The sequence below is a fragment of the Ammodytes marinus genome (genome assembly GCF_949987685.1).
Source record: "Ammodytes marinus genome assembly, chromosome: 6".
In the NCBI taxonomy this organism is placed as follows: domain Eukaryota; kingdom Metazoa; phylum Chordata; class Actinopteri; order Uranoscopiformes; family Ammodytidae; genus Ammodytes; species Ammodytes marinus.
In genome coordinates, this window is record NC_137235.1 from 7,688,960 (window position 1) to 7,716,653 (window position 27,694).

The following is a 27,694-nucleotide window of genomic DNA, read 5'->3' on the forward strand; positions in this document are numbered from 1 at the left end:
ATGGGTGGCACAAACGCCGCATACTCTTTCCTCGGGACGCTCGTCCTGTCGCTGCTTTGCGCGCAGTCGCTCGGACAGGTGTTCAACCTGACGCTGTCCGTCAAAGAGGGTTTGCCCGCTAAGACCATCGTTGGAGATCTTGGCGCGGGGTTAAGCAGGCCCAGCACCGGGTTTTTCATCTCAGAGAGCCGGGACTCTTATGTGTTCAGAGACTTGGAGATAGACGCAGACACGGGCATCATCTCCACGGCCGTGATCCTGGACAGAGAGAGCAGGGAGAAGTATGAGTTTGTGGCAGCCACTCTCACGGGCGAGATGATCAAGGTAAAAATCGATGTGAAGGATGTGAACGACCATTCGCCTGTGTTCCCATCAAAAGTGGTTGACCTGGAAGTATCAGAGTTGAGCCCCTTGGGGAGTCGATTTCAGCTGGAAGTTGCGAGAGATGAGGATGAGGGTGAGTTTGGTACCCGCGGATACAGCATCACTGAGAGTGAGATGGGCCAGGTGTTCAAACTTGAGTATAGAAGTGGGGCTGAAGAACACCCTATCCTGGATCTCATCCTAACAAGCAAACTAGACAGAGAAACGCTGGACTACTACTCCCTCACCATCGAGGCCCTCGATGGTGGCATCCCAGCCCGGACAGGGACTCTCCAGGTAGGGGTGTAACAATACATTAATATGTCCATTTATCCATATAGATCGATACGTCGATTTAATCATGAAGGTTCGATTCACATCACTGCAGTGCCTAAACATCCATGCATATTGCTATCTTTATTATATGCTTTTATTTTGACGATCTCTCTGCATGGGTTTGTGTGACACTATTTCCACTTTAAAAATATGTATTGTTTTTAATTCAAATATCTGGAAGAGCTCAGAAAGGAAATGGCATTGTATTTTTGTGTGGTGATATGTTACAGGTTGTGTTAAATGGGCATATGACATCGGTTCATATCAATCGCAGGCCCCTGAATCGAATTGAATCAAAGTTGTATTATGTCAGCCTTTATGACAATGACAAATGTTGTATCGTCCAAGGAATTGATCTAATATCCTATAACGATTTAAGCCATCGATTTCCCCCCCTTTCTCCAGGTGAATGTCCACGTCCTGGATGAGAACGACAACCCTCCTGTGTTCAACCAGAGTGAATACCATGCTGCGCTGCCCGAGGGCGCTCCGCTGCTGTCTGCCGTGTGTCAGGTTCACGCCACTGACCAAGACCTGGGCCACAACGGAAGAGTCACCTACGAGATCAACCGGAGACAGAGTGACCCCAATGAGTTCTTCTCCATCAACCAAACCAGTGGGGTGGTGTACCTCAACAAGCGGCTGGATTACGAGACTCAGGCTTTTCACGAGTTGATCATCAGTGCGAGGGATAACGGGGCCCAGCCTGAGCACAGCAGCGCCTTTGTGGGTGTGAAGGTGCTCAACGTCAACGACAACAGTCCCACCATCAGTGTGCTGTTTCTCAGCGAGACGGGGGATGCGGTGGTGTCAGAGGCAGCGGCGATCGGGGACTACGTGGCCCGGATCTCAGTGTCTGACCCAGACCTCGAGGAGGAGAGGATCACGGTCACTCTTGAAGGGGGTGATGGGAAGTTCAGCCTGAAGCAGACGGATGATTTTCTGTACGCTTTGTGTGTCAATGCAGAGCTGGACAGGGAAGCAAAGGATCTGTATGAGTTGAAGGTGCAAGCGTCAGATTTTGGGAACCCACCCCTGAGCAGTGAGATGGTCTTCCTCCTGAGGGTGGGTGACACCAACGACTGCCACCCGGTTTTTGAGAAGGACGTTTACACTGTGAGAATTTCAGAAGACGCCCCCCAGGGAAGTTCCCTCATCCAGCTGCAGGCCCGGGACGGGGACTATGGCTTCAACTCTGAGGTCAGATACTCCATCCTGAAGTCCAACCAGGACAGCCTGATCAGTGTGGACCCTCAGTCCGGCCTGGTCACCACAGCTGCAGCTCTGGACAGAGAGACACACACAGAGGTTTGGTTCCTGGTGGTGGCGGCTGACGGAGGGGAACTCGCTCTGTCTTCCACGGCTACGGTCACCGTGCTGGTGGAAGACGTCAATGACAACGAGCCTGTGTTCCAGCAGCAGCTCTACAACGTGTCCATACCAGAGCACAGTGACGTTGGGAGCTGCTTCTTACAAGTATGTGGGAGTATTTAGCTTCAAGGGTCCTTCACTTGAAACACACCCTTTTATATGTTGTAGATAACTCACAGAAAATGACATGACATGAAACAAAGGTACCCAAACCCGACTCTAAACAGGGAAACTTAGGCCCCTTAGCGAGGAGAACAACATTTCTAGTGGTCAAAGCATTGAAAATGTATATTTTAAGATATTTCTAAACCAGGATCGTTGAATAGATAATAAAACAATTAGTTGATGAGTCTGCAACTGTTTTGATTAGTAATTCATCCTTTCAGACAGTTTTCAAGCTAAAGTGCCAAATATTCGCTAGTTCCCATTTTCCATTACAGCATTTTATCTGCCTTTCTCTGTTTTACATAATTGTAAACTGAATATCTTTATGTTTGGACTGTTGGTCTGACAGAAGAAGTCATCTTGAACTCTGATAAATTATATTATATATAGATAAGGATTATTCAAACAAACAATTGGTGTGATGCTAGTTTACGTCTATGTTGATTTTGTCACCACTACTTTGGTTTCACAACAAAAAAAATTAAGATTTGGTGGCAAAATGGACCAGTTTATCCAACATCTTCTGCTCTCTGTCTTGCTGTTTCTTTCGTACTACTCTTTAGACAAAAGTAGCCCTCAGTCTGTCGTCACAAAGACATCAGTGTTCCTCTTAAACACACACAATGCACTCACACACACACACACACTCACACACACACACACACACACACACACACACACACACACACACACACACACACACACACACACACACACACACACACACTGTGGCTTTAAGATAGCAGATGTGACCAAAGCTTTAAGGGTTGGTTACATCTATAGTTAGACCTTGACCATGGTCCTTTGTTCAGAGTTCATAAAGTCTGAGATAATATCATCTTTATGGCTCCACCGTTAGCGCTCTATCTGTAAAAATGTGTTTCTTGTCACAGGCACAGTCATATATGAAAGGAGCTCTGTCAGATCTGAGGCGTGCCTTTGCTTTGTTTTCCACTCTCTTTACCCTTTGTGCAGATTTTTTATGCGTTTATTATGTTGGCCTTCTCTGGTACGACAAGACGTGGAGGAAATAGTATTATGATTCATTGTTACTACAGAGGTTAAATCTTAACTTGGTACATGAAGGTGAATGAAGGTAAAGGTGAATTAATAACAGATTGTAACATATTTGCTTTCTTCCTTTCAACTTGCAACAAGAAAGAAAATCATACTGCACACATTTTCTAGTTTGATTCAACATCTACAATATATTCTTTAGAATCTCCTTTGTTATAATACTCCATTTATGACACTGGCACACCATTGTTGGCAGGTTGATCAGCCATCTTCTTCAAGAACTACATGTAAAATACGGATATTTTCTGTATTTTTTCTTACTTCTGCCATTTTAGTTTATACTATATAACTCACAGCATTGGTGTGTCCGAGGTTGGATTGTGTTTATCACAGCTTTTTTTATAGTTATATTTCATTAAATCTATTTATTCTTGAAATCATTTACAGTAATATCAACGAAGTTAACGAGAGTTATTTGCTCCCATCAAACTGTATTTCTCTTCTTCTTAGGTTGTGGCCACAGATGCAGACAGCCCAGAGTTTGGCACTCTGCTCTTCTCTCTGTCTGATGGCTTCGACCAACAGGAGAAACACCCTCTGTTCAGAATCCACCCGCACACTGCAGAGCTGTGTGTCTCTCAGGACATCGACCGAGACGCAGGACAGACGGTCCACGACATACTCATCAAAGCTGAAGATCCAGTGAGTAGGCCTCATCTGCCTTTTACACTCTGTGCACCCAACCTTCATAATGAACTCACTGCACTGTGATCATATCAACATTTACTCACAAAATGCAGCTTTTAAAGGTGGAGTCTGTGATATCTGGAGTACGCTTGCTGTCAAAATATTAAAATCAGTAAATCTCCTCACAATCTCTACCGGTCCGCACTGTGTTTACGTGAGGGAAAAAAAATCCAGTGTTCATACTCAGCCTAGGCTCTGTAAACGGGCATGTTGCTAGCATTGGTGGGAAGCCCCTTGTTTACATACCCTTTGTTTACATACCAGTTTACAGAGCGTATTAACTAACACCTGATTTCTTGGCAGTTCACACACAGTACATACAAGTAGCAGGCCATGACGGGATATTCACCGATTTTGACAAAAAGTTACATGGACAACAAGTATTCTCCAGAATCGCAGACTCCACCTTTAAATTGTGTCTTTTTGTTCCATTGCTCATACAAATCCCCCTCTTCTTCAAATGTCAGGGAGGCCTGAGCTCTCAGACCTACGTGCACATTGAGGTGGAAGACCTTAATGATAACGCTCCAGTGTTTAACCCTGATGAGTACACTGTGAGCATCAGCAGCCACGCACAGCCCGGCACGGAAATCCTCAACGTTATCGCCACCGACAGAGACTCTGGCAGGTTTGGACAGGTCACCTACGACCTGCTCCCTGGTGACATGTCCAGTCTGTTTGCACTGGATAAACACACAGGTAGGCAGGCATAAGGAAAGGCTGTTTTCTTATTATTTGTCTGGTTTCCAAATAGAAAACTGTGTTTACAAAATGCACTGAACAAAAGAGTGAAGGCTGGTTTACTGACTGGCACTTATTATTATTATTTTTTTTTTTATCTGATTTGTTGATGTGTTTTTTGTGTCCACCATAGTGGTACTTGAATTAATTAATGCATCGTTGTTGTTTTTTTTTAAATAAAATAACACATTAAAGAAAAAAAAAAAAAAAAACATTAAAGAAAACTAAAAAAACAACAACAACAAAAAAGAAAAAGCCAATTTCAACATGACACACACTAGACCAAATTGAAAAGGCTCCTCAAGTCCAACCCCCATTCTTTATGAACAAGTGCAATAATGCAATAAACAATTAACTAAACAGACTATTTAAATAATTAATTAATTAATAAAGTGAACTGTCACCCTGTATATTTATAGAATTACTGACACACTAACCTACTCCAATGAATCATATTGTATAAAGCCACAAAGAAAAAAAAGAAGAAAAAAACTATAACCATTAACATCAATGAAATGTGCATTCTCCTTCCTTGCTCCTGCTGTTTGTTTTCAGTTGTTATACTCAACCAAACTTGACATAATCGAGTCAAAACACTGCAAACAGTAGAAACACAGTTGAGGTAACAAAACATTGTAGTTGTCACATACTGTATATCCACTCAGCAGTCTTTAAGCGACTGGTGTGACTGGCAGTGCCACTATTCAAGGATAAACAACTACTTACATTGTGTAAGTCCACATGAAATGATTACCAGTGTCACTGCTCAGCAGGGGTGGTGCAGAAAGCCTAAAGCTTTATATCCCCATGTGGCCGAATGTAGGAAAAGATTTACACTCAGTCACAATGTAACAGAGTAAAATTGTAATTTGTTTAATAAATAGAAAAACAAACAATTTTTATACAAGAGTATTTGAAATAGTTCTACCAGCATATTAATTATTTTCTAAAGTGAATAAAGGCAGGTTTGAATAGTTGAGATCATAAGTGGGGCTTCCAGAGTAATGGCTGCTATAGATGGGATTGCAAGGTGAATTTAGGTGACAAAAATGAATCCCTGGACCATCTGTCAGTTGTCTGTTGTTGAGGAAAGAACATGTAGATGTGTCTATTACAAGTGCAATATGATGCAAAGTCCATTAAAAGTATTTGGAAAATGGCACCTTTGGGCGTTGTTTAAAAATGAATTGGATGTTGTTTGAAAAATACAAAAACCTGTATGTGCATCTATTTCTTTGCTGGTCTCAGTCACGGCTTCAATAAGCTGTATTTTTTCTAAATTAATTTATTAATAGTCTTGATTTTAAAATGCTAGACAACAGTTTAAAAAATGTTTAGTATGATAAGCACAGATAATATTTTGTTCAATCAACAGTCCAAAATAAAACAATTTACATTGATGTGAAAAAGAGAAAATCAGCTAGTTTATTTGAGCAGCTATAACCAGGAAATAATGGCACGGTTGACAAAAGAAGTTGCTGATACAATGTTCTCAATCTCAATGAGGCATTTATCAGGTTACATAAAGGGAAAGACAAAAAGAAAAATGACAGACCTCCAATTATGTAGGGTGTTACCAGAATTAAAGTTGCTATGAGGAACTTTTTCTGAAACAGTAACAAACTTTCCCTGATCGCTGTCCCCCTATAGGAATGCTTTTTCTGACCTCCACTCTGACCCACTTGGGTGAAGCCAGTGTGAAGCTCTCCATATCGGCCCGGGACGGTGAGGGCCTGCCTTCAGTCAGGCCAGCTGAGGTCACCATCAATGTGTTACGCAGTGCCCAGGCTCCGGCTGTCTTCCAGAGGTCACGCTACACATTCACAGTGTCTGAGGACGCTCCACCGGGGACGTCTGTGGGGACAGTGGAGGCCGTAAACCCAGCAGGTCAGTGTGTATTTGGACACACACGTCGTTGTCTGCTCGGCATAGAGCAGCTGGCTGAGAAGTGGGGGTTAATAGGACGGTTTATATTATCACAGAAGGGTCTAAAAGAATTCACATCACTTAACAATCCTTAGAATCAGTGTAGTAAAGGTTCAAATCTCTATGCATCTTCTGCGGGTAGTGACGATCACTAGATTTGTTTGCAACATTTACTGTATTAAACAGATCAGGTATCAGCCAGAGGTTGTTAAAATAATAAGAAAATGTAATGTTTGTTTTGTGTCTAACAACAGTTCCTTTTGATATACCCAATTAAAGCGGCAACGAGTAACTTTTAAATATCTTTTAAACAGCCTCATGTTTCCTCTCATAATCATAAATTACCTTTAACAGCAAACGAGACCATCAGTGCAAAGAAAGAAGTTTTTATATAGTTTTTATTACTGCATTTGATCTGGTCGTACACCCAGTCCGATTTTCGGTTCACGCGTGCATGCTCTATGGTCACATATCCGTATTGGTCACAGATTTCAGTGAGGCGCAGGAACGCGATTTGAGAAGCCTATCCCTCCAGGTGAGGGGAGGGGAGCGGGAGCCTTGTTTGAGACAGTTGTTTGTCGTCATAATGACCGATAACGGGGCTGAACCATAAAAGAAAAAAAAAGAAAATGCAATGAAGAAAAGCTAAAAGGGAGAGTGATAGTCGGGCGGGAGGGCGTTGCCAAGCAACGTATACACAATTTCACGCAGCGAAACTAGACTGCAGTGTTTACTCCTAAATGAATGAGTGGTAGCCTACTAAAACAAAGTTTACTTTGCCTCACCAGCATCATCAGATGACCATTATTCATCGGAAATAGTCATTATTTACAACATAAACACATTACCTCATCGTGATCCATACTAACTGCCATCTCTCGTTCATTCGCTTTGTGTGAGGACACGGGGACTCGTTCAGCTCCGTGAGAGGTGACAATGCATCAACTCATTGCAATCAGGTGTGTTTAGCACTTACTGGCATTAGTTGATGCTGTGTCACCCATAGACTCACGGAGCCGAAAAGAGTCCGGTGCCCTCACACTTTCAACACACGGACACGCACCATATTGCTTCCTGATTATTTGAATCTTGCACGCCTGCACGAGCTACAAAACAGCTTCACGACAGCTGGCGTCGTAATAATACTACCGCTTTTGTTCAAAGGTGTCGCCAACGTGCCGACTTACTTGTAGTAGCTTTAAGTTTTGAACAATTTCAACATAAAGTAATCAATTTAAAAAAGGCAAGCTTCTGGACGTTGCAATAAAAGCAGGATTTGTCCTGATTATGACAAAGACAATTGAGCGATCATTGTCATGGTTGAAATCCTCTGCTAGACAGGCAGTAAAGACAGTAAAGAGGAAGGTGGCGTTTAATCTTTAATCCTCCTGAGCGGCATGTAGAGACGGCAGATGATAAAGAGTCATAGACAATAGAGGCCAAAGATGGCCCTGTCATAAATACACACCTGGACTGGTGCACAATGTATTGCTACTATACATGTGTATATTATGATGGAATTGGTTTTATGAGAGTTTATTCAATGTTCTCATGGGTAAAGTTTCACATATTATAATAAATACTATTTGAGTAGAGGAGATACAGCAGTTTGTGTAATATTTGATCTATAGTAACACACACTGGAGTTTCTCCTCTATGTGGAGGGTTTTCCAGTATTAACCCTTCATAGTCAACTTGTGGCATGCCACTAACTACACTCAAGTTCATTCAACAGCCTTGGCACTGAACTACATGAGACAGTCATTTAAGGTTGTTCAATCAATTAACAGATTAACGCTTCAACTTAAATCAGAAACAACAGAATTGGGCTTGTTTGACCACCCTTAAGCTCTCCACTTATTTTGTAATTACTGTTCAAGTCCAACCAACACTCTGAGGGGATTATTGAGATCTCCTGGTCTGTACTGTAATTACTTAATGGTGTGTGTGTGTGTGTGTGTGTGTGTGTGTGTGTGTGTGTGTGTGTGTGTGTGTGTGTGTGTGTGTGTGTGTGTGTGTGTGTGTGTGTGTGTGTGTGTGTGTGTGTGTGTGTGTGTATGAAAACACATGACAACTTACAGTATAGTTGTAGTAATAGTATATTTGCTTAACTATGACAATGAAGACTTAAACCAAACTGTTTTTGCTTGTTACTGTTTTGCATTTCAAGTGATTAACATGAAGCGCATGTTGCAGCTGTTACTGACTAATATATTACTGTAACTACGCTACTGCTTACTTTGAGTGTGAGTCTACTTGGAATTTGTTGGTTTTGCCCGGTTTAAAGGCTGAACAATGGTGACTAAAAATCAATTCACTCATTTATAATTTTTTATCATATTCATTTATTCTTTGCTATTCTTTAATTTTTGTATTTTTTGGGGGGAAGAAAGAAGAATTATTAGGAACAAACATCTCAAAACAAAACCTGAACAAATAAAAATCAAAACTCTCTTAATGGCTGAATTCAAGAATTAAAGGCAAGTGAAGAGTACAAAGGGGAACCAACCGTTTAATTTTTATTTTTTTCTCTCTTTCACAGACTCTGGGGAATCAGTATCCTACCGAATCTCTTCTGGAGACCCTCAGGGTTTGTTCTCCGTCCAACCTACGTCTGGCCTGATCAGTAACGTCAAAGCTCTGGACCACGAGTCTCAGCCGTACGCCCTGCTGGTTCTCCAGTCCTTCACTGACACCTCTCCAGTCTACAGCACCACGCAGGTCAACATCTCCATCTCCGACATCAACGACCACGCTCCTGTTTTCCCCAAACTCAGCGACGCCCTCACACTGTCTCAGAACACACTGCCAGGCACCGTGCTGTTCATCGCTCACGCACACGACTATGACAGCGGGGCCAATGGGCGGGTGCACTATCACCTGAGAAGCACCAGAAATGGTACGTTTGTGGTTGACCCCAACCTGGGCACAGTAAGATTAAATCAGAGTTTACAGGTGGATCATCAGCAGAGGTACAGCCTGGAAGTGGTGGCAGAAGATCAAGGAGAACCTTCCCTGAGCTCGACGCTGACCCTCACTGTCAATGTGGACCGGACCGTCGCTGAAGACAGTCTGGCCTTCGAGACGTTGGTCTACCAGGTGGAGATAGGTGAGGGCTACAGGAAAGATTCCAGGGTCATCCAGGTGAGGGCGCACCGCAGCCGGGGAGTACACACGTCCAACTCGGGCCTGGTCTACTCCTTGGAGGGAGAAGTTGGATTTCCTCCCGCTCCATTTCGGATTCACCCAAAGACGGGATGGTTGTATCTCTCCAACAACCTCGACTACGAGACGGAGCCCATGTTTCGTTTCCGAGTGTTGGCCGCAGCTAAAGAGGTCTCTCTGGAGAACATCACGGCTGTAGCTACGGTGACAGTGCTGGTCTTGGACGTCAATGACAACGGCCCAGTGTTCAGCAGCGAGGTCTACTACTTCACTGTGTCAGAAGGGGCGTCGCCTCAAGGCCTGGTGGGAACGGTCCGAGCCGTCGATGGGGATTCTGGGAAAAACGCCCAGCTGTCCTACATCCTGCTGACGGATGGGAAGTTCTTTCGCATCAACGCCAAAACAGGTAAAAAGATTCACGTTGATTACATATTTAAAGGTGGAGTCAGCGATTCTGGAGAACGCTTGTTGTCGAAATCCCTTTGTGAAAAAAATCTGGTGTTAATACACAGCCTAGACTTCGTAAACGGGCATGTTGCTATATGGTGGGCCATATATTTTTACAATCCCTTTGTTTACTGGCCCATTTACAGAACCTAGATTGTGTATGAACACCAGATATGTTTCCAGAGCACACAAAGTATAGATAGTTAGCAGATTGTGAAGATATATCTAACCTACTGATTTTGACAAAAAGTGAGTTTGACAATGAGTGTCCAGAATCGCTGAGTCCACCTTTAAGCTTTACTCTGCAGCTGTGTGCGTCTACAGCTCTGTGTCTCTTCTTCCAGGTGAAATTATAAACTGGGTTGCGTTGGATCGGGAGCAGCACAGCCAGCACAGTTTGAAGGTGATGGTTACGGACCAGGGCCACCCTCGACTCAATGCCACCGCCACCGTTCACATCCTGGTCACAGACATCAATGACAACCCTCCACAGTTTACACACCTGCCGGCCAGCAAGGAGCTTCATGTCCAGGTAAACATGCATAACACACAATTGTATTTCATACAAGAGGGAGGTTCATGGCTCCTGTTGTTTTTATATGTAAACCTGCACATTGGCAAGGACCTACGACTCAACCCTTGTCGACATGTCAGCATAGACCGCTGTCCTGTTTACCAGAAAGGCACCTCATTTGCTTGACATTATCAGTCATTGCTTCTACTGTCAAACACTGCAGTTGATTTGTTGTTGTGTCCGACATATAACCACACTGCATATGTTGCTCTCTTTATCGTAGATATCGGCTGCTCTACCAGCAGGCTCCTTGGTGACAAACATGTTCGCTACAGATTTAGATGCTGGAGAGAATGGAACGGTCACCTTCTCATTAGTCACTGGTGAGATCAAAGTATTTACATGTTTTTGGATTTGTGGAGCTGTGCCATGTAGACTTTGCCTGTTACAATACTGTATATGGCAATCATTAATGAGTTCCTGTGTATATCACCATCTTGTATTTCTCTCAGTTGATTCAGAGGGTGAGGGTCTTGGACACTTTGAGATTGACAGTGAAAGTGGAGACGTCCAAACAACGGAGATTTTCACCCAGGGCGCCGAAACGTTTTACACTCTGAAAGTAAGGGCCAAGGACAGTGGAGCCCTTCCTCTGGAGGACACTGCAGTCATTCATGTTCAGGTACAGTCTTTCCTCCACTTCATATAAAGGGAAACACCTCCTGGATACACTCGTTTATGTTGTTGTATTTCATTCAAGTCTTAATTTATACTAGGTTTAGGTTGAGTATATTCAAAAAGTTTCACGTTGGAGAGAATTCTTCCGTCTCATCTTTTTTTTTTGTCACTACCAACACAACTTTTAATTATTCCTTCTGTTATAATGTTTCTCTGACATTCACACAACATTTGATATTGTGCAAATAAACCAAGAAACAATATGACGCTGATTGTATTCCACCTGCAGGTCCACGGGTTAGAGGCTCTGTACGGACGCTCCGACCACCAGATTGTGAGGCGTTTCACTGTGAAAGAGGACACGGAGCCGGCCACCATCATCGGCTCTGCTAGTGTTTCAGATAAAGGGAAACTCCACTATTCCATCTCCGGGGGCGATGGGAGTGTTCACTTCGGCATCGACGGCTCCTCTGGTGACATATACATCAACCAGCCTCTGGACTACGAATCAGCCATGCAGTACTTCCTCATTGTCCAAGCTGAAGACTCCGGACTCGCTCCTGGAGTTAATATATCTGTGCTGGTCAGTGTGATAGTGGAGGACGTAAACGACCACACACCTTGGTTCCCTGATAAATTTGTGACGTTTGGTCTGTCGGAGGATGCTGCCGTCGGATCGCTGGCGTTTGCTTTTGATGCCAGGGACGCCGATGGGACTTTTCCTAACAGTGCACTCCGCTATTCACTGAACTATGAACTTGAACGCAGCACTACCCAGTCACTTCACTTCCCCTTTCAGATCAACCCTCGCACCGGGAGCCTGAATGTAGCATCTCCGTTAGACCGGGAGACAACTAGTAGCTTTGCCTTCACTGTAACAGCCACCGACCAGGCTGAAAAGAAGGAGGGGCGTAAACAGACCTCAGTGACGGCTCAGGTCTTTCTATTGGATGTGAACGACAACCGGCCCGTGTTTGTATCGGCGGACACGGTTCAGGTGATGGAGGATGCTGAGGTGGGAAGACTGCTGCATCATTTTGTGGCCATAGACGGAGATCTGGGTGAAAATGGGGTCGTCTCCTTTGTTATATTGGCTGGAAACAAGAAAGGATTCTTCACACTAGAGGAGAGAACAGGTACATGCTTTTTGAATTAGTGGCTATTTGAACAAGGGGTATATCGATAATTATCTCATATTTTATTTTTGTATTGGGGTGTTAGGATAAGGAGAAATTGCAATAGACCTAATGTAATACAGTGTTTCTGTTGCATAGTTTTCGCCCACCAGAGCAATGACAGGTTTTTTACTGTTTTTTCACTGTAAAAGTAAAGATTGTGGCTAAAGTTTTTTAGGGGGAATAAAATGTGTTTGGATCATCCTTATGAATAATGTTTGCCTATTTTATGTGCTTGTGAGATTATTCATATAGGGCCTACTGTACATTTTTGCTTCTGACATCCAGTATTATTATTCATATAGCTATAGTAAAAAATAAAATACATGAAATATAAATTTGATTTAAAATATAAAATTGTTCTCTATAATCATTCCAAAGATGTCATTTGTGACTAAATAATAATAAAGAAAAAAGGTTAAAGTTACTTTAATGATTATTATACATACTCTAATTAACATTAGCATTATATTAAGCCTAGTTTTATCATTATTTCAGTCAAAATAAAATCCTCTTTCTTCCATCTCCTACAGGCCTCTTGTTTCTCTCTGCCCCTCTGGACTATGAGAGCCAGCGTTTCCACCGTGTGACGGTGCGTGCGGTGGACCACGGTCAGCCTGCGCTCTCCTCCACTCAGACTCTGACTGTGGAGGTGGCTGATGTGAACGACCAGCCGCCCGTCTTCAGTCAGAGCCAATACAACGCCAGTGTGGCTGAGAACAGGGACCCAGGAGAACCAGTCACCAGGGTCTCTGCCACTGATAAGGACTCAGGTAAAACATACTCAACCTTTTTTAATTGGATCTTTGGTCATTTCTTATCAAACACACTTATATTTAATTAATTAAGTTAATTAATCTACCGATTTATTTCCCAAGTAATTGAACTTTGGGAAAAGTTTGGGAAGCTGGAACGAGAGAAATGTGACATTTTTGCATACAAAACTAAACATATTAAACAATTTCCATAAGGTATCTTATTATTAGTGGGGCGCTCGAGGCGCAGTGGGTAGAGCATCCCCCCTCAGGCCCAGGCCCCGCAGCAGACTAGGGTTTGAATCCCGCCCGGTTCAGTTCAGTTCCAAATCTGTCTAATAAAGCAAAATTAATCAATGCCGGTATCTTATTATTTTCCCTTTTTCTGTTTTTACATAGCTAAAACAAACTTCATAGTTAATTCTGTTCTTCAAAATCGCAATAATTTTTTGTTCATAAACTTTAATGAAAAGAGTTGTGCATTCAGATTTGGTCTGAAATAGTCCTTTAGTGGCAGTGGCGATGGCAGGATGCCTCCTGTAGATGGCAGCACTAGCATGTGTCCTCAAGGCCTAATAGCCTCAATGCATAGGCTCAGTGTGCATAACAACCATATTGTAACACATACAAATATAATGAAACTCAAGAACAAAGCGTCTGTGTTGTGAATGTTGTGAAAACATGAATATGTTTTAGGCATGATAATTTTTTGGTGACAGGTCCCTAATAATCCCCTTTCTTATAATATTTAAACTTCTCCATGTACTACATGGCAGAAGAGGTAATTCAGATTGTTCAGTAGTATAACAGTTCCTTTTAATTATTTTTAGAGCAAAGTACCACATAACAAGTACAGCTGAACAGCAGTTGACCCTGCAGTGTTTGGGTTAACCTTCAGCGCTGCAGTGTATCAAGGTTATCCTCTGTTTAGTTTCTCTCCATTAGTCGTTTAATTGAAACCAACCCCCTTGGCCTTTCCCCTCATGCGTTCTTCCATTTGGGCCTTTCTTCCATGTGCTACGTTCCCTTGCACACCCTGGCAAATCTCATTCATCTGACCCGTAATCACGTTCACAAATCTTCACATCAGCTCTGTTTATTTTAACAATCCCACCTCGTCCCATCGTGTTGACAGTACCAGTCCCTTTAAATGCCTTGTGTGGCAGGAGGATCGGTACAGGAGGGGTCCTGATGTAAAGTAACATTCTTGGGGGTGAGAATTGTCCAAGAACAGCAAGCACACCGCCCCATTGGGAGATTTGAAAGGTCTTCTCTCTCGTGATGATTTCCATAATCCAAGCCATCTGTGCCAATAGGCGCCGTGTTTTCATCTGTCTGCTCGAATCGCCTCGTCTGGCAGCACGGCCCGCTCTCCCACCAGTCTTATTTGATTATCATTTGTGCTGCTTTCTCTCCCCCAACGCTCCCCCAAAGATGACCATTGTGTTGCGCCTGTGTTGGTCTCCGTATCCAGTTTCCGTGTGTTGGAGTCAGTCAGAGGAGATGTGCAATGTCAATGAGAGTGAAGGCTAACCTCTGTGTTACTCCATGTGTCCTGGATTTCACTTTGTTGAGCAAATATTCACGTGTTTGAAAGTGTTTTTTTTTATTCAAGAATAGCTGTGTTATCAATGGGGTCAACAGATACAGATTGTTTTTGTCAATGAGTTTTCATGGTAAGACTTATTCATTGTTTGACTGTTGCACCCGCGCAGTTTTGCATACATTCGAAAGAATACCATCAAGTTTAGTTTACTTTGTCTCTAGTTCTTGTTCTATAATGGTGTAAAAGTGTCACTGTGGCAAAAGATGGAATTTAAATTAAAAAACATTAGAAAACAATCAGGACATACGACACAGAAGAACTTACTGTATATAAAATATAAAAATCTTAAACATTATTTCGATATTTTAGGAAACAAGCAAATGTCACATATTCAACAGTGGTTTGAAGCTGTGTGCAAAGAATACCCTCTTAATTGTTCTGTGGAGCGTCTTTGGCGTTCATAAATGGTCATGGTCACTCAACACATTTTTGAGACGGCACCATTTCTAATGAAACAGGAGTCATTTCAATTATAAAACCATTGGCAGAAGTGTTGTTACCCACACATATACTGTATGTGGGTTACTCAAATGACAAAATAAAGAACACAGTGTTGTGAATGGTTTCCATAGAGAAGTATTTATTTGGCAGAAAGTAGTTCCCTTGAAAACAACACCACCTGCCATCCTGATTATTTTCCACACCATAGTAGAGTTCTCACATTGTCTTGCATCCATTGTTTGTTCAGAACAGGTAAACAGATGCCAGTCGCTCGATTCACTTGGTCTTGCATTAAATGTATCTCGAGTTTTTAGCTCTGACTCTGATAAGATATAAAACATAGTATGCGGTGAGTACACTTAAATCAACCAAACCTCAAATACTCTGATCATAATTTCTTATTTTTCTGTTAGTTTTTTTTTCACACTTTTTGAAATAAAGATGTGTTTAAGGTCTTTCACAGCGTTAACAGTTCTCCGGATCTTGTGAAACATACATTAACCTCCTGTGTCCATCCCGCAGAGGAGAATGCTGTGGTGTGGTACAGTCTGCTGCCCGGCCCGGGCTACGAGCGCTTCAGCATCAACCCTTACACCGGACTGATCACCACCACCAGCTACCTGGACAGAGAGGAACAGCAGCACTTTTCCCTCAGAGGTAGGACATGAAATTACTGATGTTCACGCATAAATACAATACTGTGTTTGTAAACCAAACCGTGGGCCCTGCTGCTGTAAACAACAACAGTTAAACAGTTACTTTTCAGGTAGCTTCTCTAACTTCAAACAGTATTCCAGGGATCCAATTTTCCTGTGAGTAAAAGCACACTTTACTTTTAAGTTATGAAAATATACCCCAGACAATCCTCACTTCTCTGACACCGTTACTTAGTGCACCCCTAAAATTTTGTCACACACTGTGGATAATTGGATTTTTCTGCGAGATGTTGCAATGTAGGGGGAAGGAAAAGTAAAAGAAAGGTTTGTGAAAGTAGAGAGAAACAGCGCAATCAATCACAATCAGGTTCTGATGAGTGAGGAAAACTGCACTGCACCAGGCAGAAGTTAGTTTCATAATCAGCACATGGACACATGTTTAGAATGTGCGTTGAGTTTATGTTAAAAGTAAAAAGTTTGCGTTGACATGAAAAACGATGTGTATGAAACTAAAGACTAAAGCGAAACAAACTCTTTGGAAGCCTGTGATTCTGTACAAAGTTCCTTCTTGGCTACACATTTAATCAATACTTGGCTCAGGTCTTTATTCTGGAGGCTTATAAAAAATATCTTATATCGGGGGAAAAAAATGTAAACCTGCTAAAACCTATAAAGCAGTCGTCTATGGTCTCTATCAAACCTTCATTTCTTTACCTTACCTTCTCTGTTTCTCATTCTCTACCTTCTCCCTTGACATGCTTCACAGCCAGAGTCATAAAGAATTCAAGGTCTGCCTTTTGTATGAAGGCAACATTGTTCGGCAGAGAGAGATTTATGTTAAGGAAACAGTAGACATTTAAAGGGCTGGGGTACAGTATATCTAACCTCGGCCGACTGCGCTGCTGCCTGCTGCCTCTGCCTTTAGAAGCCTTCACTCTCTCATGGTCAAATGCACAGTAATTACATTCAAACAATTCGGCAGTGTTTAGTGATAAACTGCTTTCAGATGTTGGTATCATAACATTTCACAGTCAGCAGTATGATGAACAATTAGATATAATAAAAAATATATAATCACAGGAAAGCATGAATGTCTTGAAGTTGTGCCAGAATCACAAAAGGGGCTTATTGGGAAATAAGGAAATATGTGGGGACAATTTTCTCTGGCTGCAGATCAATTTGGAATGAAATGAAATACCAAGTTCTTTTCAGCATGTATTAAAATCTGTGGCAGTATACTTTATGTTGACAGCATTTTTTTTCTCCATTCTTAGGCTCTGTACTGTTTTTGTAAATCCAATCTGGCTCCAGTCTCAGAAGAGATGAAACCAGTACCATTGGCTTGTTGTGCTGTTTAGAGAACCCGCTGAGCAAAACGATATTTTCCATTCACTGTTACATGTAATACTTGTGTTTTCAGTATACGGTGAATTACTGTTGAAGGGGCTATAATAATAACCGTCTGTGGCCTCTTTGAGCTGTTTAGCAATAGAAGTATGTATTTCATATTCAGTACTGTAGTGCTGCTAGCGACATCAATGTAGATAGGTCCACCACTTTGGTCCCGACTCCCGACCAACTTCTGGCTGATTTTTTCATTAAGTTTGTCACAGATATCCAGTGAATCTTAATGACTTGTTGACCCCCACATTTAGTTTTCAAAGGCCATCATTATCATCATAATCAACTGCATCAGCATTACTTTGGTTGATGAACAGTTAATTGCAAAACTAATGTCATTCCCATCAGTCTCAGTTTTTGTTGTTGTGATTGTGTCAACATGTTAGGGGCTTCATCGTGATCACGGGCTGTACATCCTTTTGTCATGTTCTCCCATTCCCTTGTAATTCATTCCAGAAAGTAAACATGACCATTATAGGAACATTATACTTGCACCGGATCAGGGCCAAGTGGTTATAAATAGTTTATAGTGAGTGAATTGCTTCGAATGAAGCCTGGGGCATGTCATAAAATAATGAATTACTTATTTCACATTTTCATTCATTTTAATTTCATTTTCCTTTATTTACCTCGAAAGATCAATTCAGGAGTGACCCTGTTTTTCATTTGATTTTTAATATGAAGTAAACATTTTGACATTGTTAATTTTCTTTCGATTTTCGTGTGCAGTCCTGGCTCGTGATAGCAGCACACGGCCTCTGTCTGGTACGGCCACGGTGCTGTGCTCTGTGCTGGATGACAATGACAACCCTCCAGAGTTCATGCAGTCAGCCTTCCAGATCAGCCTGCCAGAAAACCTGCCCCCTGGGGTCGTCCACACCGCTCAGGCCTCTGACCCAGACCATGGAGAAAATGGAACCATACATTACTCTATTTTAGGTGAGATACCCAGATACTATTATGTAATAACGTGTAAATATCTTAATACTACCAAATAAGTTGCTCTCACTTCTGGAAATGATAACCTAGCAAAACTGATGTTTGTTCACAACCTGTCATATCCGACATTATTGGATTGCAATAATGGGCAAATCACCACATTGTGATAAGCCAGCATTGTCCTTTACTTTCTATCCACTGTCTTCAGGTGAGGACTACAGAGGTCGCTTCACCATCAACAGCCACACAGGTGTCGTCAGCACCACACAGCTGCTTGACCGTGAGGAAAGGCAGAATTACACACTCACCATACAGGCCCGTGACTATGGCCCCACGCCGCTCAGCTCCAACACACAGCTCCAGCTGCTGCTGCTGGACCAGAACGACAACATCCCCTCCTTCGCCCATAAAAGCTACCAGGCCTCCATCAGCGAGGGCCTACCTGCGGGAGCCGAGGTGCTACGTGTTAGCGCCTTGGATCCCGACCAGGGCTCCAACGGGGAGGTGACCTACTCTCTGACGGAGGACAACAGCCAGGGGGCCTTTTCAATAGACGCTGTCACCGGAGTGATCCGCACCACCAGGTCTCTGGACAGAGAGAGCAGGTCTCAGTACAGCCTCAGAGCTGTGGCTACTGACGGGTGCACTCAAGGACCACTGAGCTCCGTTGCATCGGTCACCATAGAAGTGGAGGATATAAACGACAATGTGCCGGTCTGTGATGAGAATCCCGTCAACGTGTGGGTTTCCATGAGGACACTACCGAATCAGGTGGTTGCCACGGTGAAGGCAACAGACGGTGACCAGGGTGAGAATGGGACTGTAAGGTTTACGTTGGAGGATGAAGAAAATCTGTTCGCCATCGACAGCGAGTCGGGAGATATCTCACTGAGGAGACGAGTGAGGGCGGGTTTCTCTGGGAGGAAGCTGCAAGTGGTGCTGTCAGACCAAGGAAGGCCTGCTTTAACCTCCACCTGCCTGTTTTTCATCCATCTGAAGGGAGAACAAGAAGGACTGCAGTTCACTAACAAAGTGTACAATGCTACAGTAAAGGAGAACAGTAGAGCAGGTACGTTTTACCACCTCTATTTCCTCTGTCAATACTCATACTATTTAAAATCTCATCAAGGTTTACACTTTCTCTTCGCTAAGGCACATGGATTGCCAAAGTAGAGGCAAGTGACCAATCCAACAGCAGACTAAGGATCACATACACCATATTCAGTGGCAACGAGAAGCTCATTTACTCCATCAACCGTCACACGGGTAAGAAACATGAAATTCTGCAAAGAAAGACTTTGCTTTTGTTCCTTTTTCTTGCCTTCCATCCAAAGTTCACTTGCTACTGTTATCAGATGGCATTCTTGTTCTGTGGAGGGATATCATGCATGTTATCATCATTTAAGTTGCGCTAATAGCACAAATTCCCATTCGCTCATCCATTTTATTTTCCACAAAACTATCCAGAAAATAACTTTTGATTTCCAGTGGTCACGATTGTTTATGTGTAACCAATCAGAGCTTGTTTTCCAACCCTCCTGTTATTTTCTGTGCTTCTCTGTGCTTTTTTATCTTGTTCATCTGTTTGTTTGGTTGTTTGTATACAAGTATTTCCTAAAGAATTATGATTGTTGCCTGCCTGATTTTATCATATTCTACCGCGACCTCTGTTTTGGATCCATGTCTACATGAAGTAGGGAAGCAGACAGACTCGAAAACACAATATCCTGCTTACATAGGAATTAATACTTGTTCAGGGTTAACATCAAAACTTGAACCTAAAAGTGCTTCTGTCAACACCTTTTTATAAAGATAAATTTGCTTTCTATTACAATCCCTTTATTTATTTATATATATATATATATATAGAAAAAAGGCTGATAGACCAAAATAAATGCTACACTTTCGCCTTGAAATACAATGGGCTTAATTCATCTCAGGTGTTACTTTTTTGGTGATATAATGTAGCTCTTTCCTTTCATCCAGGTGAGATCCGAATGCAGAAGGATAACTCTTTGGACTTTGAGGTGAGCCCTCTGATCCAACTGGTGGTGCTGGCTGACAACGGGCTGCAGACGGCTCACTGCAGGGTCTCCATCAGTCTGCTGGATGTGAATGACAACGCACCATTGTTTGAACACGGCAACTACAGAACAGCTGTGTGGGAGGGGCAACTGCACAACACCTACATCATGCAGGTAGATACTGTGACGAGTTAAGCTGTTAGAAATACCGAGCAGGTATTCTACATTATATATTTGGTGACAAGATCTTTTTTACTAACCATCCCTTCCCATATTTTCTGCAGGTGCTTGCATCTGATGCTGACAGTGGGATGAACGGGCAGATTGAGTTCTCCATTGTCTCCGGTAACCATAACGAAGCGTTCATCTTAGACTCTGTTCGTGGGATTCTTGCGACCAATGTCTTACTGGACCGTGAGATCACGCCCTCATACAAGTACGCCATACCCACACTTAAACAATTATTATGTTAGCATTTCTAAAATGAATTATAGTCGAGAAGAAACTAGATTAGTTTAAAAAAAAATCTATTAAATAGAGAGGCCTCTGTATGACTTTTCAAATAGAGGGGCTTTTATGTCAGTTTTCTATAATAAAAAAAATTAAACATGATACAGAGGTCTTCTTTCCATTTAACAAAGTAAAACAACAATTATTTGGTTAGCATTCAACAAACACACATCACAAAAAGTATTCACTCCCAAACCCTTGTGGAAACTGAAGTTGTCCAATTCCAACAAAGTAGTCATTGTTGTATCTTTTGGGAAACACTTCTTTTTAGTTTAAGTAAGTTTAAATGTGAAGTTTACCCCTACTGTGTGTGGTCACAGTGAGAGGGCCAATGTGGTGCTGTATATTTCCACAAATTCATAAATCTGCAGAAACATATGTAAGGATGACTGTGCACTTTTTTCATTAGAAATCTGTCCAGATATCCTTGAGTTAAGCAATAACAACATAACTTTCAGACTACTTTACAGTTCTTGCTTTTTACAATGTAGTTCAGTAAAACACCATGTGCTCAAGTCTGGTTTAAGAATATTTTACAAGAGTACAAACACTGAAAAATATCTGTTCAATTCTTCTTTTTGAGAGTGATGTAATTAGTACATTTACAACCTAGCACAATACATAAATGCATTGTCCACAGTAGTCATTTGGATTAAGTGGCATCATTTGTTTTCTGCCTTGATCTACCAGGCTGGTTCTGCAGGCAGCAGACAGGGGGAACCCTCCGCTCAGTAGCACTACCATCATCAGGGTCCAAGTGGTGGACGTCAATGACAACAGCCCTGCCATCCCCCCCATGGAGCCTGTGTTTATAGCAGAGAGTAAGACCAACCCCCACTGCTCTCTACTGCTTCCAATGATCAAGATATCAACATTGTTTGTGTTACTTTGTCTATTTTATGTACTTATTTTAACATATTTTTACTATAGATCTGCCAGCAGGATACATGGTCTGCCAGGTGACTGCAAACGACGTGGACTTGAGCTCAACCATCACCTACAGCTTTGCTGACAACAGTAGCACTAATCCTCCCTTCGCTATTAACCGATACACTGGTGTGGTTACACTGACTCAAGCTCTAGACTATGAGGAGCAGACAGAGTACTCTCTGACAGTCTGGGCATCCGACTCCCTCCACCAGACAACAGGAGAGGTCAAAGTTCAAGTGCTTGACGTCAATGACAACGCTCCAGTCTTCACCCAGGTCTCCTACCAGGTACAGAAGATATACTTACCTATAAAAAAGGCCTCCATGCCAACTGTTTGGGGTCACAAATCCATGAATAAAATGGTATATGCATGTTATTACCACCGTAACAAAAGGAAAGCCTCATCCAGGATTTTACATCTTACTGTAATCAATGTTGAATTCATTGTTTATTAATGCTTCATTATAGGAACATCTTTATTTTATGGCTAGGTTGTTATTATCCATGTGCATGTGCATACATCCATGCATATAAGTATGTTTAACAAGCTGTTTAATAAATATCTTAGATGATGACTAAGACATTAAAAAGGTTCTGTCCATTATTTGTCTCTCCCTTATATAAAGTTCCATAAAAAAGGGAATTTATGAGACACCTTTAAAAAAGATATTGTTTAAAAAAACATTGTTTACAAAATGTCAAGCAGTGCAGGTTGAGAGATCCTGAGTTTGAATCCCTGGTTTGAGTTAGTCTCCGGAATCACTGGAGGCAACATTTCCCATGATGGAAATGGATTGCATATCTCATTTAAGAACTAACTAGAACTATCAATTGTGTTGACGAAGCATATATACCACCCTCTATAAAGTGACTTGCTTATTTAACAGTGGTGCACTGACTGGACATGGAGGTTATCATTATCCTGGTGCAGATGTGACTTGAATATTTTGTCTCTCTTCAAGGTGGAGTTGTCAGAGTTGGTTTCAGCAGACATGTTAGTTTTTTCAGTATCCGCTACCGACAGAGACTCTGGACAAAACAGCAAGATCACCTACAGACTGCTTTCATCTCCCTTACAAGGCTTTTACATTGAGCCAGACAATGGTAAGAACAGCTTAAGTGATGGAAAAAGACATCCTGCAAAATCTCTGATCTAAATTTCTCATTGAAAGCATTAAAGACCTACTTCACCGGTGGGAATATGAAGGTGTATTGAACTCTGAGATCCTATTTAGTATAAATGTGCAAAAAAAATGAAATTGGTTCATCCTAGCCTGAGAAAAGGCAGAAAGAGTGTTTTATGGTCTCACCGTCTAACCCTACATTTTTCTTACTGTGACATCACAGTAAGAAAAATGTAGGGTTGGGATTAACAGGACAGCTGGGCCAAGGGAAGACTGAGGGAAGAAAAACCTCATTCATTATATTATAATAGTGATTTTATAATGATAGAACGCCGGTTCCGTATGGGTGAAGTATTCCTTTAAGTCACTGCATGATATACAGTATTAACTGCATATATATAAAGGAGAGATTACAAAGACACCTTGAAGATAAAACTAATCCAAAATGTACTTTAGTTAATCTGTAAAAGGCATTACCTCCAATTTAAAAAAGTTTCATGACTTATGTGTTGGGGTCTGATTTTTATATTTTTTCCTCTTATTCCCTCCATTATAAATCTGATTTTCTGGCATAGTTAAAACGGGCACATGCCAAAGAAAAGTGCACAGAGAAAGTGTTTGCAGAGTAATGCACAGCTCAGAATTCAGTATCAGTATTTAGTATTGTCATTCTGCCCGCAGCAGTATATTTCTCCAGTGTTTATATTTTTGGATATACGAGTGTACAGGAGGAAAGAGAAGCCGCAAAGAAGCCAATTAGAAGTGATTGAGATAAAGTGCTTTAGAGGAGCCATGCCTATCCTATTATCTCCCTTTTGGAAATCCCAAAACCGAACAAATGAGATAAATCTTATGCAGCTAAAAGGAAAACACCACTCCTCAATTTTGACCTGTCTTTTTCACTTAGGAGTGATTTTTAGGCTTCAAAGTTTATTGTAAGAGAAATGTATTTGCCCTGATTTTGCAGTGAGTAGCACTAATGGAAAGTGAAATGTGCATCAATGTTGATGATCATCAACATTGATGCACCAAAATCTCAAAATACAATCCAAAATTTAATATGGTGCTTTTTGTGCGTCTCAGATTTTCCAAGTCAATTTATTTCCCAAACAATGGATGGTGCTGATCTAGAGGAGCGCCTCAGAATTAATAAAGTCATCACATAGGAAGTGGGAGTGAAATTGAACAATAAATTGGATGGAAAAACACTTTGTTGTCATACAAAAAGAACATTAGCTCTCAGAGTGAGCACATGGAATCCATTAAAGAATAGTCACACAGGAAATTATGTTGCGTTACGGCGTCCAATGACAAGGACAACTTTGATATAACTCAGTATATTGTAATATAAGCGGACATGTTTTATAGTTCCTACTCTTAAGAGAAAAAAATTGTGTATTTGTTCAACCATCTGTTTAATAAACTGAAAAGCAGTTTATAGTTTTGCATCGGTAAGACCAGAGTTTCTCTATCTTGTAAGCAGTTGAATTGTAAGATAAAACTAACATGGCCATTGAAATCTCTGACATATTAAATGCTTGTACATATTTTTAGTGGTAAATATTTTTAACATATTAAACACTTTGCAATAAAGTTGCATAAATTAACGGTTAGTTAATGCTAAATAAACATAAACAAAGCTTTAACTAAGTGTAGTTAATTCCTAACTAAGCATAAACTAACTGTTAACTAACTAACTAATAACTTTATTAACAGTTTGTTAATGCTTAATAAGCATTATCTAACCAATAATAGCATTAACTAAGCATTTAATAATAGTTAATTAATACACCCTTATTGTAAAGTGTTACCTTCAGCAGAAACGGCATACCTTATATAGCATTGACAAAGCTAAATCCAATAGTCACTCTCCTTCTGGTCTGTTTTAACTTCTACCAACTCTTGAGAAGACAGGTAGTGTACAGTTGACCTCAAAACAACAATTACCTAAAAGAAGCTACAAAACACACATAAAGTAAACTGTGGACTTTTTAAACATGTCTTTCTATTCATAAATTCCTCTAATTTACCCACAAACACGTTTTGTCTTGCAGGTTCTATTTTCACGAACAAGCCTTTGAAGACCATCACAAACAGCAATCTGATCCAGATTTTGGTCGAGGCCAGAGACGAAGGCGATCCTGTGAAGTCTACTGTAACCTCCGTTGATGTGCTGATTCTGGACACCAATGACCATGCGCCTTTGTTCCACCAGGACATCTACACGCTCACCGTCCCAGAGGACACACCCACAGACACTACCCTACTCACGCTGTCTGCAGAGGACCAAGACTGGACCCCGGAAAATACCAATTTGGACTATGCCATTATGAGGGGAAATGAGGAGAAGCGATTCTGTCTGGAAGCAAAAACCGTTCAGGTTGAGAATCAGATGAAAAATGTCGGAAAACTGGTTCTGTGTAACCCGTTAGACCGTGAGACCACAGAGAGCTATTCGCTAACAGTGAGCGTGTCTGATCGAGGAACACCTCCGCTGAACAGCTCTGTTGTTGTTATGGTGACTGTGACAGACTGCAACGACAACGCCCCCGTTTTTCTTAGTTCAGAATACCATGCACAGGTGAGTGAAAACAGCTTGGTAGGTACCAAGCTGGTCCGTGTCAGTGCTCAGGATCCCGACCTGGGAACCAACGGCCTGTTACGCTATGACATTGTCTCAGGCAACAGCAAAGGTCATCTAAAGCTGGACCCTCAGTCCGGCCTTCTGCTGCTCAACCACTCGCTTGACTATGAGGAAGACTCAAAATACACCCTCACTATCCGAGCGTCTGATGGCGGTGAATCATCTGAGGAACGTAAAGTGACTTTCACGGTGGTCTTCATTGCAGTGTTGGATGAAAATGACAACACCCCCTACTTCATGTTCCCTACTGTGAACTGCTCTGTGCTTGAGAACCTCCCGGCTTTTACCCACACCTGCTCTGTCCATGCCGTTGACAATGACATGGGCCCCTTTGGCCAGCTCACCTACTCTATTTTGTCCTCCTGCTTCATGGACTATGGCAGTGGCAGCCCCGAGAAGAGGGAGGCCTTTGCCATCGACTCCCTAACAGGCGATATTCATACCAGGCAGACCTTTGATTATGAACGTGAGAGCGAGTACTGTTTTGTAGTGGAGGCCAGGGACAAAGGCGAAAAAGCAGCCACAGTAAGGGTACAGGTAGCCATCAAGGGAGTGGATGAATTCAGTCCAGTATTCACCCAAAAGCAGTACAATTTCCTTCTGCCAGAAAACGCCAAGCCTGGTGAGACTGTCGGTTATGTGATGGCAATGGACCACGATGGAGGCATGGATGGGCTGGTGGAGTACTCCCTTGTCCATTCATCGCCATTTTTCTCAATAAACAAAACAATTGGTGCCATTTTTGTTTCTGGTCCTGTGTTTCGCAGAAGAGGGAGGCATGCAAATGAGGACACGGTGAAGTTGGTAGTGTCTGCAGGAAGTCCCAGGCTGGCCTCCAGGACCACCAACTGCCTAGTTGTGGTCAATATCTCCAGCTCGGCAGAAGCACTCACCGGGGTGCCTCTTGATGCGCACATGCTTAGTTTGAGTGTCTCACTAATCATGTTCCTCCTAGTCCTCCTCCTTTTTGTGAGCTTGGTTCTCAGGTACAAGATCAAGGAATCTGCAATCAAAAAGGCAGCTGAGATTGCCACAAACTTGAACCACGGCACAGGCTCGTTCGGTAGAGCAGATAGCCAAACGCAAAGTCCCATTTCTATGCAAGATATGAAACCCAGCGTCATGGTGACAATGAGAGACACATCACCCCCATACACTCAGTCAGACTCGAGTGGACGTGGATCGGCAGAAGGTGAAACAGCAGAGGACCAAGAGATCAAGTGGATCAATGCATACCCTTGCCATATAAGAGACAAGTCTGTGCAAGGTAACCAGCCCACAGAAGTCCCAGACTCTGCTTTACCCGTGGACAACATCTCCTGCCAGTCAATCGACGTAGGGCCAGAGCAGATTTTATCTGTCAATAAATGTTTTGCCTCAGGGATGGCCAGCACAGAAAGCCTCCACCACTTCAAAGAGGAGGGAGGAGGTGAGGGACTTCTTCCTGTGATACTCAGGGTGAGGGATTTAGAGGAGGGTATGAGGACGAGTGGGTACGCTCCTCTTTCGGAGGAACTCGCCTCTGCAGAGTCTCTCTCTTCATTGTTGTGTCTAGAGGAGCAACTGCAGGGCAGCTACAACTGGGACTACATTTTGGACTGGGAGCCACACTACCAGACTCTGGCCTCCGTCTTCACCGATATCGGGATGCTCCCTGACGAGGAGCTTCAAGGCGGCCGTGAGGACTTGGCAGCTGAGGCAAGCTGTCTCATGTACCCACCGCCTCTAATAACGGGAGTGGCTCAGCCTGGCATTAGAACTGTACCTACACGAAAGACAGGGTGTGTGCCAAGCCTGAGCAGGAGGCCCTCTTACCCAAAATACGCATATTCCCCCTTAGCCAGGAACACAGGACTTACCCCTTCAGTCATGACGCCCACTTTCTCCCCATCGCTGTCCTCTCTCACCATTCGAACGCCGAGTGCCTCACCGGTTGTCTCTGATACCGGGGTGGGGGGTATCAGACTTGACTCAGGTCCCCACACTGCAAGCCTATTGGAGGCGGAAATCCAAGTGTAA

The 27,694-nt window shown here is 42.4% G+C and overlaps 1 protein-coding gene across 1 annotated transcript; it reads left to right on the top strand.

The window, feature by feature from the left end:
* On the top strand, positions 1 to 27,694 carry dchs2 (dachsous cadherin-related 2; the record flags this gene model as incomplete). Its single annotated transcript, XM_080029903.1, has 21 exons — positions 1 to 660; positions 1,105 to 2,175; positions 3,763 to 3,954; positions 4,467 to 4,698; positions 6,391 to 6,627; positions 9,209 to 10,237; positions 10,623 to 10,810; positions 11,076 to 11,175; positions 11,305 to 11,474; positions 11,760 to 12,606; positions 13,179 to 13,418; positions 15,970 to 16,104; positions 18,234 to 18,443; positions 18,652 to 19,512; positions 19,596 to 19,709; positions 20,430 to 20,641; positions 20,752 to 20,903; positions 21,668 to 21,798; positions 21,908 to 22,194; positions 22,870 to 23,011; positions 25,086 to 27,694. The coding sequence occupies 21 exons, from the start codon at positions 1 to 3 to the stop codon at positions 27,692 to 27,694; spliced, it is 9,819 nt and encodes a 3,272-aa protein (XP_079886029.1).